Raw genomic sequence first — 12,786 nt, forward strand, 5'->3', positions numbered from 1 at the left:
AAGAGATGCTAAGGTTCCAAACAAATATATCCCTTTAGAGGTTTGGAAAATGTTAAGATAAATGCTAACCTTTTTAGAGGTTTGGAGAATGTTAGGAAATTATTTTGTAGACGAACTTAAAATTTTTTCTTTAACAGATTTGTCTTACTTCGAGCTTTGATTTGAGCATCAAAGCATTTATGTATAAATCATTAAATTATATATTTTTTATATAATATTAATACTCTTAAATATTATATAAATAAATAAATAAATATTAAATATAGAAATAAATAAAAAATTTATGATACAAAGATAACTCTCTCTAAAATTAAATAAAAAATATCCTGGTTAGACAAATTTGCAGGTAAGCCCGAAAAGAATTTCAATTTCAGAAATATATCATGCTAAAAAAAATGTTAATATATTCCTCCATCTGCCCAAGATTCTTAAGAGGCAAAGAGCTTGATTTTTTTCCTCGTCTCTTTTAGAATAATTTGGCATTTTTAATACAAAAAAAATACAAATAAAACAAGACAGAGCCTCTTGGTAATGCTTTGAATCTTGTTTTTTAGCTATTTCATAAGTAATTTGTCTATTGTTGACTTCCTAGGATAAGTAATCATAATTTCAGCATACATTAATTTGTAGAGAAAATAAGAAAAATAAATTGCAAACCAGCATTCGTTTTATTGTCTAATCAATCTGTCATGGAAACCCTGAAATATCCTACAAACAGTATTTATCATCGATACGTCATCAAAAAATTATCTTGATCGGGCATGAATCTCGATGCAAAATCAAGTTGAAAACTTTTGAAATTAAAATTAGGACCACCACCTCAGGCTCTCACCTTCGTCGAACCATCACTTGAGGCCCTCGCTTCCGCCGGACCACCACTTGAGGCTCTGAGCTCAGTCGGACCACCACTTGAGGCTCTGAGCTCCGTCGGACCACTACTTGAGGCAAAGGCTTCTGCCTGACCACCACCTAAGGCCCGAACTTCCAAGTGACGCCGGATTTGATACTAAACTTTAACCATACAATTTACATTTGTAATTTGATAGGGCGACTCAGACGACTGTACTCAATTTAAATTATAGTGGAATCTTTTCAACTGGGCTAGACTCTATGGTTTTTTCCCATTCCAGGGTTTTCCACGTAAAAAATCTTATATTCTCTGTGTGTGAGCTGGATATCCGTACTACGCTAAGACGTAGAAATTAAACTCTATCGCTGCGTATATTCTAGCATGCAACAATCATGAAATCAGCCTATATAGTATAAATAATTTATACAATATGTATTAAAAAAATTAAAATTTAATTAACAAAAAAATTACAACTAATAATCGAAACGGTAATTTAATAGCTAAATCAAATCAATCAAATATAATCAATTTAATTTAATATAGTGTTATATTTTATAAATAATAAAATTTAAGAGTTAAATATATGTTATATAGGCAACCCCTGTAAATTTATAAAATTGGTGGATGTATTTGTAAACCCTTGACATGTCACACCCATTGCAGTCATTTGGACTTCTTCTTGGCTTAGAGCTTACTTGCTACCTTCTGCTCGTAGTATAATTATGGGAAGTAAACACCAACGTCAGAAGCTTCCCTGAGGCTTTCTTCAAAAGGAATACTAGGAGAAGTAGACTTCAAGACCTCGCCGGCGATCTTCGGCGGTGGCCGGTGACGGTGACCCACTTAAGTCGCCGGCGATGGGTGGCGAAATGGGGATGGAACATCGGGAGTCTTCCTGAGGTCAATTAGAGGAGGTAACATGGTTCGGCACTGGCTGCATCAACACCGTAGATAGCATGAACATGAGAGTGATCGCGATCGCGATCGGAATCCCCCTCCTATTTTCCCTTCTTCGTCGGGTTTGTGGACAGGAAGGTAATCGGTGGCGGTTTCTTCATCATTTTCTCTTTGACTTGATTTTTTGGTCATTGAATGGGGATTGGGGTTCTGTGAATTGATGAATTGATTTAGGGTGTAAATTTGTTGATCTTGGTCGATTAGCGAATTGGAAGAGTCGTCTCAATGCAGCCGTGCAGAAACCGAGAAATTGAATTCTTTTTCTTTCATTTTATTTTCCTCGTTCAGGCATTTGTAGCTGAAAGCCTGCTTCCTGAAGTTGGTACCATACTAAAAATTTACGTTATTATGTTGCTTTTTGATTAAATTGTGATTGGCTGTGCAGGTTTTGTTAGCATTCAGTGTTGTGCAGCATCAAATTTTACTGATCAAGGAACTAACTTAACATGGACATCGGATAACTATTTATTTCATAGTGTTGGGAGATGCGAGAACTTTTCTGCCTTCTCTGGAAATGACTATAAAATTGCCCGTGTTTTTGATGAGAGTGATTCTAAAAGTTTCTGCTATTATCTTCCTGTAATTAAAAGCCGGAAGTACCTAGTGAGAGCAACATTCTTGAATGGCTATGTTCCCCATTTTGTAACTGGATCCACCTTTAACTTTTCAATCGGATCCACATCTATATCTCAAATTAATTCATCGTTAGAATATTTGGAATTAGAAGGTATCTTTGCAGCCAATGGCGACCACACAAACTTCTGCCTTCGAAATGAGCATGGTATTGCTTATATATCAAAGTTAGAGTTGAGACCATTAAATGATGTTTTTTACCTTCAAGACTACCCTGATACCATTCTGAAGTTGGTTACTCGTGTTGATCTTGGAAATAAGAATCTCTATTACCGGTATAATTTCTTTTTGGCTCAATCTTGCTATATCCTGGCTTTGCTAACTTGCTCATGTAATGTTACATGTAGGCAATGAATGTAACATTTTTACCTTCTGGTGATTAGGTTTCCCAAAGATCTTGCTGACCGCATTTGGCATGTTCACTATGAGGATGCAGATTTAATCAGAGGCAAGATATTGGAATCACCTGATATAAATTTGCACGGAGCTAATGTTTCTGTTCCACTTGAAGTTCTCCAGACTGCTATCACCGATGATGAACAGTTGATATTTAATCTAAAGGGCCTTGTAACAGACCATGGTGAATTACTTATCATTCTTCATTTCCTCGAACTTGATGCCAATGTGCAAACTGGGCAAAGGGTCTTTGACATATATGTTAATGGTGATAAAAAAATTGCAAACTTTGATATACTGGACAATGAGAATTCTTCTAACTACAAAGTAGTCACCACTCAGGTGAAATCAAATGGTTTTTTAAATCTCTCTTTAGTCAAAGTTCAGGAAACAGCCAAATATGGGCCCATTTGCAATGCTTATGAGATCTATAAGGTGCTCCAAAGAACAACCGAAACGATTCAAAGAGATGGTATGTATGATGTACCTTCCAGTGACCATGATGAATTGTAATATAGGAGGCTTCTGAGAACAAAATAATGATAATGTCTCTTGCAGAGAAAAAAAAAACTGTTTTTAATTGCTTGATATGATTTTTCTTTTTATTTCACACCACAAAACTGTTTTACATTTGCTGCTTCAACTTAGGCTAGTATCATTTGAACTCTTGATCAAGGTATGGATCCTTGAGAACAAAACTAAAGATGCTCACATATGTCATCATTGCATAGTTCTGTGTCAAAAACACACTTATCATGAGGAGGAGAGGCGTTGAGCTATTTCATCTGCCAGATCACTCTTTTGTAGCAACAAATAGCCAAGATGATGGAGATGTTCAATAGAAAGCTTCAAGAACAAGGAATTGATTAATGAGGATGGTTACCCATGAGTGAAAATAACACTATAATAAATGTGGAGAATGGTAGCAATATTGGGAGTAAGAAGAAGGTTTGGATAAAGAGGCCTCAAGTCTTGCACTATCATTTGAATAGGTAAAATAAATATCGTTTATGTTGGAGGCCAAATCAACATCTCGACATGTGATTCTATTGATGTTTTGGACTTGACTGCATGTGTTGTCAAACTATAGACCTTCAGACTTTATGGGTCACTTCTCAAAATAAGGTCTCATTTGCTTAGCTCAAACTCACCATCATGCATTGGTATATAGAATTCCCATCTTTATTTTAGGCAATAAAATGCCTACTAGGAATTTTTTAAGGAGATGCTCCAGTAAAAATATTTTACACTGAGGTATAAAGAGACCACGATAGGTAATCTATGCATGAATACAGCAATGAGTTTAGGCGGTAAAGCAATTCCATGGCATCTTTTTTGACTTCTTCTCATTGCATAAAGGAATACCTTGGAAGAAAGAAGAACGAGATAAACGTAAAAGTGGAAAAAGTTACAAGAGGTGTGCACGGTGCTTAACTAGCATTAGACTGAATTCGTAGGAATTGAGGCCGAGAGCTAACTAGAATCCTCAACTGGTGAAATAAAAGAAATCGAAAGATCCAAGAGAAGAATAAGGGCCTCTCTTTTATGGGGTTGAATTCTCTCCGTGTTCCCAGTTTGATTGGCGGTTCTGTCAGATGTTCTCTATTTTTGAACATCAAGTAGTATCAAATCATATATAACAGTGACATGACATACATTTTTTAAACAAAATTAGGGGTTATATATATATATATATATATATATATATATATATATATACAACAGTTACAGGTAAGAGGGCAGAAAGTTAGCTATAAATCAAATTCCGCGCAACTTGTTAGTGAATATTTAATTTAAAGAATATCATAGGTGAAGGTCATTGTCATCGAACTGACCTCCACCTTGAAAGGTTTAACGAGTACATCATATAGCTTTAATGAGATGCAATGAAATATTTGTGACTTTTTCGGGATTCTATCTTATTATGCTTGAAATAGAGTTAATGCAACCTACACATTATACATCTATTAGTTTGTATTATTTCAACCTAGGAAATGATAAATCAATTGATGTTTTTACTCTTGATCGGTGATTTTCTTTTCTTTCTTGTTAAGTTGTTAATGCGTTCTCAAAAATCTCTCCAGTGGATGCTGTCATGAAACTCAAGCAGGAGCTGATGGTGGAAAATTCTAAGCATAAGGTCTTTGGGAATTGGCAAGGCGACCCATGCCATCCTGCTTCATGGTTTGGCGTGTCCTGTGAAGAGAAGAGTGGATCCTTTGTCATCACGAAGATGTAAGTTTGCCTTAACATGAGAAGCTAGCAGGCTTTTATGTTTTTTCTAACGATAACTGAATTGGTGAACGCAATGTGTACATGTCGTGGCTTTTAGACCAACAGGGCCTCAACATACTTCCATGCCCTATTATTATTATTATTATTATTTCTCTAGTTTTCATATTAATCTTACGCCACCATTTTCTGACAGTTTAGTTTTTGTACTCAAAACATTTTTATCATTTCTACTCTTTTCTTTTGTATTTCCTTGTACTTATTTAATTGATTAGGTGTGCGATTTTGCATTATTACTCAGAAATCTTCCATCAATGAATCTTCGAGGAGCAATTCCAGCAGTTATTGGAGATCTTACAGAACTCACGGAATTGTATGTTTTAATTTTTCACACAATTATTGATTTGTTCTTATTGAAATTTCTGCAATCAAGTTTAAATCCTTGTTAACTTCTTATCTGCAGGGATGTGCAGTATAATAATTTCACTGGGCCTATTCCAGATTTCTTGGCTACTCTTCCCAATTTGTCAACACTGTATGTTTGTCGTTTTTATCGTTTCAGCTGTCAGATCTTGATATATCACTATCTTTTTTCTTTTTTTCATGCCTTCGAAGTTGCACTTATTAAATTTGATAAATTATTTAATACATGACATACATTTGTAACTCAGTTCTAGTATAACTCATCTTTTGAATGACCATGGTAAAGAGAACTTTAGTTGTTCTTCTCATTTAACATATACTTATTTTTTGCTTCTAGATCCATCGAATGCAACCCACAGCTGAGCAGCCATATTCCGTCCAGCTTGTCCACTAGAAAAAATCTAACTGTCATGTATGTAAGCTACCATGGGATTGTCATATCTTTGAAGTCTTGGGAGGAAGCTTTCTGTATCATTTACTTATTATATTTTTTATTTTTGCTAGCAGCTCTGGAAGCTGCAATGCTCCAACGCCTCAAAAAAGTAATATTCATGTTATAGGCAGTGTTGCTTGTGCTTGTGTTGCAGTGACATCTGTATTGGGAATCTTTTTTAGCTGCTTTTACAAGCGTCCCCATCGAACCTTGAAAAGGAAATACCCAGTTACTAAGAGTATGTCTTCTATATTCTTTAAAAAACTTATTTTAGCCCCACAGATGGAGGCTTTCTTACTGATGGCACTAAAAATTATTTGGACAGTAACTTTCTTGTCAGTAGTCTCATTATAATTTGCGTGACTCTTACCTTTCTCAGAGAAGACATGATTACTACATGGAGATGTACATTTATAACTAAGTTACACATAGCTCCAGGAGCCTTGTCCACTGTATGTTCATTAGATTGAGCCTTATCTGAGTTTTGATCCAAATGTGCAGATTTGGGATCCATAGACCACAGCATCCAATACGCTCTTAAGAATCCTGGATCTGAAGTGAAGACCTTTACACTTGATTACGTTAAAAAAGCAACATGCTGTTACCAAACATTAATTGGTGAAGGTGGTTTTGGGACAGTTTATCGTGGTACACTTTCACCTGGTCAAGAAGTTGCTGTAAAGGTGCGGTCAGCCACATCAGTACAGGGCACACGTGAGTTTGATAATGAGGTAAAATATTAAAGATTGCATTTTAATCATTGTGCTTTTGTTTGAATGGTTTTTCGGGTTATGGTTTTAGCATGAAAGTTTGTTTGTTCATTATTGTAAGGTCTTACGAGTTTCTGAATCAAGCTAAATGTACATGCATTATATTTTTGCTTTCTAGTTCCAGTCTAGTTTCTGTTCTATGACTAATTGTTTTGTTAATAAGTTAATTGCCAATTGACCAGGAGTTAGGTTCCTTGATTGATTGTTATGACAAGCTTCCATTGATTTTTCAAACTTCACGAGGAGCTTGTTCTAAGATGGTGGCAAATTATCATGTTCTTTTGTTAAAACATTAATAATCAAAATGATGCTTTTCAATATCCTTCACAGATTATCTACTGTGGTGATATCACATAAGCTTGGCTTAGTTGAATGCTATTGCCACTTTTAAGTTATTTCACTCATTTTTTTGTCGGTCTATTTTTATGAATTGTTTATTAAAATCAAATATAAGATTAAACTTAGTTTTCTAACAAATATTTGTTTGCTAGGTAAACCTACTTTCAAAACTTCGGCATGAGAATTTGGTCCCACTCCTTGGCTACTGCTGTGAAAATGATCAACAAATTCTAGTATACCCTTTCATGTCTAATGGTTCTTTGCAAGAGCGGCTATATGGTATTCAGCTTAGTGTCAACTATGTTTTGGTTAATCATTCATTTTCTTTTTCTCTATTAATTTTAATGTATTGATAGGGGAGGCATCAAAAAGAAAAGTTCTGGACTGGCCAACACGACTTTCCATTGCGCTTGGTGCTGCTAGAGGCAAGAAAAGCCCTATTCTATTGCTTTCAGAAAAGTTCCTTCATTTTGTGATTAGTTCTGTGAACACAATTTAACGACCTTTTATAAAGAATGAACAATTTACTGCTTGTCGTAAAATTGTATATAAAAGACAACCCCTTTGTTGGGCTAGACTTATTGTACCGATGTGTAATGATAACGGTGGTGATGATGAAGAAAAAGCATACGAAGACAGCGGCGAAGAGCCGAAGACAAAATCATATTTATCCTTTTTTCTATGTTCTTTCAGGTTTACTATATTTGCATACCTTTCCCGGACGATGCATTATTCATCGTGATGTGAAGTCTAGCAATATTCTTTTGGATCATAGTATGTGTGCTAAGGTGGCAGACTTTGGGTTTTCTAAATATGCACCTCAAGAGGGGGATAGTGGTGCTTCTTTAGAAGTAAGAGGAACGGCTGGTTACTTGGATCCAGAGTAAGTTTAGGTATTCATATTTGTATGGTTAATATGCTTGGATCCAATTTTATTGTACATGAGCTTTTTTTCTTGTTGTATTACTTGATTATTGAGCAGGTGGTACGGCTCTTCCTATTTCTTTGCATTGCTCCCGCTTGCTTTTGTATAGCTTCTTTTTGTTCTGGCGTACTTCAGGGATGGATGAATTTCTTTCAATTTATGTTTGCTCTCTCCTTTCTGTTGTCCATGAGATTTGGTTTTGTGGAGTTCATAAATAGTTGATTTGAGAATAATTCAAAACTGATGGCTTGAAGAACATTTCTCTTTCCATTTTCATTTTTGTGAGTGCTAGTTTATTAATGTTGTTCTTATCTATTTTTTGTTGTTCTTATCTATTTTTTTTCTACATAATTTGTTATTGACTAGTTTAGGGCTCTTGATTTTGTTCAAAAAGTGATGTGTTGGACATTTGGTTTTGTGATAATTAGTTCGTTTGATCTCTTTTTTTTAGTTTGAAAATTTTATTGAAATTCTTAAATATTTACAATCATTCAATTATCAATTAAGTTTAAAGGCAATTATTCTTTATTTTATTTAAAAAAGTAGTTGTGCAATTAATTGAGAATTTATGATATGTTATTCTCAATTTTGTTTATAATATTAGTTGTTATATTAGGAAGCTCTAATCTTGAGATGTCCTACATCACGCTAAATATGAAAGATGGAAAAGTGAACTTTTGGAAGTTGATAATTTATCTCGAATTGTTGGGATTTGGCTAACGATAATTAATCAAATTTGCATTCTTCCTGTTGTGCCACAGATTTGAAAAACTCTATATTTTATCTACGTTGGATGATCGTGTATGAATTCTTAAATAATTCTTAGCATATGACTGCACCTGTTGGACTCTAGAATAACTTAAATGATGAGATTTCAATTTCTTAGCGCATAATTTTTTAGTATTTTATGGAAAATGTTATCAAATGATGTTGAAAAGAGAAGCTGAACAATTTGTTTTCTTCTTGTGCAGATATTATTCGACCCAGCAACTATCAACCAAAAGTGATGTCTTTAGCTTTGGAGTGGTTCTTTTAGAAATTGTGACTGGAAGAGAGCCACTAAATTTACATAGGCCACATAGCGAATGGAGCTTAGTTGAATGGGTATGACTAAGAACTTTGTTTACTCTCTCTATTCTACACAAAGTTAACTATATTTGTTCATTAGCTTTCTAGTAGCCCCTGTAACCTCTGGTCCTTCAACATGCCTTTATTTCTCTGATTTGAAAATTTTCTTAAAAAAAAGACTGAAGAAAATTTTAATTTGTTAATCTTGTTTAGTATTTTCATTCTCCATTCTTCGACAATGGCGCCACTCCAACGCTAACTTCCATCACCTCTTGTAAAACTTGTCCGTCCTTTTTTTTTTGTAAATATTTTTGTGAGCATAGGAAAAGCCTTAAGAATATCTTCATCTGCACCTGTAATACTATGTTGCACCGATACACCTATTTATGAAGGCGTGTTGTATCCGATACACGGATACGCCTCCGATACTCCACCGATACGTGTCGGATACGCCAAAGACGTATCCAATTAAAATACTATTTAATTTCAAAAGGACACGCGTATCCGATACACGTGTCCGTTGAAAAAACAAAAAGAAATCCGAAAAAAAAAAATGCGTCGTATTTACTTCCGCGGCTGCGAGCAAAGTTCTCTTATTTCCGAGATGGATTTGAGTCTCTTGATGATATGAGAATATTATAAATTACTAATCTTTCACTTGATGAGCCTGAATTAAAAGCTATGATATTTATTGAAGATGATACAGAAGTTCAAAGACAAACCACTGAAGAAGTTAATCATATCATTCCTTCTATTGAATAGTTGAAACTTTATGTGCTAGACAATTTATATTTATGCTTTTATTGTTGCACTAGACATTTAATACTTATATTTTGATATTATAAGCTACAAGGCTACAAATGATGTTGTTGTCATTTTTTTGTAATTTCAAATATTATGCTTTGATTGGTTTCTTAATTTTTATGTATGATTTATAAATTATGATGCCGTGTTCGCGCCGTACTCGTATCCTGTATTTTTAAGAATTGACGTGTCCCGTATCCGTATCGTGTCGTATCCGTGTCGCCGTATCCGTGTCGCCGTATTCGTATCGGTGCAACATAGCTGTAATATGAGTGCTATAAGACTGGTTCTATGGGATGAAGGGATGAATTATTCTATGCGGATGCCGAACGACGTCCAGAGCCCAATGAAAATGTGCCACGTCACCCCCTACTCGGTACCGCGGCTCGGTACTGCTCAGTACTGGATGGCGTGGCTGCACCTGATTCGTCTCTGGATGGTAAGCTGTGTCCGCACAGAATAATCTCTCGGGATGAAGCTCAGGGCAAATGATCAAGTCATCTTTATTATATTCTAGAGATCCGAAGTTGAGTAATAGAAACAGCCTCTCTGTAAACATGATAATAAAGTCTGCATACCTCAATCTCTCTTCATATCCTGCATGGTTGCAACTTCGTGCTCTAATTTTGCCGTATGTACACTATATGATGACTACTTTAATGTTCCTTTCTAGTAAACTAATTACAACTTCCGCATATCCTTATGCACCCTAATACACCATACAAATGCAGGCAAAGCCTTACATTAGGGAGCAAAGGATTGATGAGATGGTGGACCCAAAGATGAAAGGTAGCTATCATGCAGAGGCACTGTGGCGCGTGGTGGAGGCCGCATTGGCCTGCATCGAGCCCTTCTCCGCTTACCGACCTAACATCGTCGACATTGTTCGTGAGCTCGAAGATTCTCTCATTATAGAGAATAATGCGTCGGAATATATGAGGTCTATAGAAAGCTTTGGAGGCTCTAACCGTTTCCAGTATTCCATAGACAGGAAAGTTCCTGCTCTAGCTATGGCTTCCTCTGCTGAGCCTTCTGCATTTTGTCAGATCATTGCTGCTCCCCAGCCCAGGTAAGCCCCTTTGAAGCCTCATCTAAATTTCATCCGGATGATTTTTATATTTATTAGATTTATTTTGAGATGAATATTATTTTAATTTATTTATTATATTTATTATACTCGTCTCATAGTAAATTTAAAATGATTATATAAGTCATCAAGATGAAGTTTTGAAGCATTTTTATATTTATTTGGAAAATTTTGGATGTTTATAATCAGGTATTAAATTATCAATCATGATTCATTTTGTATTGGGGGAGTGACAGAGGAAGGAGGCAGTAACTTTATGCTTCATCCATTCGTAGAGAAAAAAAAAACACAACTCTTCTTGGCCTATTGGTTGAGAGCTTAGGCTTCCAACTAAGAGGTTCAAGGTTCGAGTCTATGTGTACGCGTTGTGTGTGTGAGTTTGCCTTAAATGGTCTAAATGTCTAAAAAAAATAGAGAAAAAAAAAGATGTACAGTTGCTTCTTTTGCTGATTTCTCAACCATTTTGTCGCAGCATTTGGTGCATTTTTCACCTTCAGGTAAAGTCATTGCTTTATAGATACGAAATGATTTTTTTTATTTATTGTTATTTTTATCCTTACCACTGTTTTTCTTTCCCTTTTAGGACCTAAAAAAGGTGAAATTTCAGGTGAGAATATTAAGACTTAAATTTAATCGAGGGGTGTTTATAATAATTATTTTTTAATTTTTTAAAAAAAATTGAGTGTAATATATGACTATCAATTAAAATTTATATTATATTTATTATACAAGAAATTTAATTTTAAAAAATTTATGTTGATCAAATTTAGGTGAGCAATTTTTTTTTCCTCTCAAGAATTTGTTGAAATTCAGTGCCAAACTTGATTTAAATCTATTTAGATTGATCTGCTTATCATAATTTTATTATATTGCGCTATAAATGGACCTAGCTTTATTAGGGCTTTTCATTTATCTTTTGAATGAGCTGAAGCTGTACTACAATTTTCAAATTTTTTGATATTTATTTATTTGATTTTTTTATCAAGCTAGAATTGTAATATAGTCTAGCTAATTTTATTTTTTATCTTAAATGTTTAAACATATAATTTTTAATTAATATTTCTATAATTAAGGTGGATATTATTTGCATTATTTGATGAAATTTAAATATTAGTTTAAAATAATTTAATATGAATACTTCACAGTTTGTATGATTTTTTTGTCATATTTATGTTTATAGTAATATAAATAATTCTTGAAGTGCATGAGATATGGTATAAAAATTAATGGATAAATAAATAACATAATATCAAATAAACAAATAAATCATATGAAGAATTTTATCAAAATAAATTTAGTAAATTGTTTATTATGTAACAAATGTTCATCTTTATAAAACAAATTAATAAATTTTAAAATTGCTCATTTATATGATGTGGTTTTAACATTTCATTTAAATTTATTTAATAATATAAATAAATAAATTTCCTTTTTTAATGTGAAGTTCCTATAGGAGAGGAGCTACATGTAGTAATTTTGTTCTTCGCGGTGGCTAATGGAGGTCAGACTGAGTTAGGCCAATTTAGATTTGATTGAATTAAAAGATGGATGGATATAAAATCTGAAATTGTAGCTGAACCTTCTTTGCGTAGAATCTCTATATCTAAAATATTTAATATCGTAGTATTTTAAATTATATTAAAATATGTAATGTTATGCAATCATTTTCTTATCAAGATTTGATTAGAAAATATTAAAATGATATTTCTTTATAAGATTTAAATAAAAATTTGATATTTAACATAACACAATGAAGAAAAATGATTCATATAACTGACAATCATATAGTGGGATAAAAACTTGATATTCTTATCTATGACTCCCACGTAGACGTAGTAGTGCTGGCTCTCCTCCATTCTCTCTCTCTCT

General features: G+C 33.9%; 1 protein-coding gene across 3 annotated transcripts; it reads left to right on the forward strand.

The window, feature by feature from the left end:
• Positions 1–1,525: 1,525 nt before the first annotated feature.
• Positions 1,526–11,442, forward strand: LOC110096152 (nodulation receptor kinase). 3 transcript variants are annotated; one of them, XM_020821933.2, is made up of 15 exons: positions 1,529–1,885; positions 2,193–2,715; positions 2,824–3,308; positions 4,921–5,071; positions 5,370–5,441; positions 5,532–5,603; positions 5,829–5,903; positions 5,996–6,162; positions 6,426–6,655; positions 7,186–7,312; positions 7,390–7,458; positions 7,727–7,916; positions 8,930–9,062; positions 10,562–10,899; positions 11,107–11,442. In XM_020821933.2, exons 1-15 carry the CDS (start codon positions 1,807–1,809, stop codon positions 11,111–11,113), a joined length of 2,718 nt encoding a protein of 905 aa, XP_020677592.1. In that variant the 5' UTR covers positions 1,529–1,806; the 3' UTR covers positions 11,114–11,442. The 3 variants fall into 3 exon arrangements, with proteins under 3 accessions (XP_020677596.1, XP_020677592.1, XP_020677593.1); XM_020821934.2 differs by having other exon boundaries at positions 1,530–1,885; positions 5,999–6,162; XM_020821937.2 differs by lacking the exons at positions 10,562–10,899; positions 11,107–11,442 and having other exon boundaries at positions 1,526–1,885; positions 7,727–7,926; positions 8,930–9,063.
• Positions 11,443–12,786: the final 1,344 nt, after the last annotated feature.

The sequence above is a fragment of the Dendrobium catenatum genome, unplaced genomic scaffold (assembly GCF_001605985.2).
Source record: "Dendrobium catenatum unplaced genomic scaffold, ASM160598v2 fragScaff_scaffold_627, whole genome shotgun sequence".
Taxonomy (NCBI): Eukaryota; Viridiplantae; Streptophyta; class Magnoliopsida; order Asparagales; family Orchidaceae; genus Dendrobium; species Dendrobium catenatum.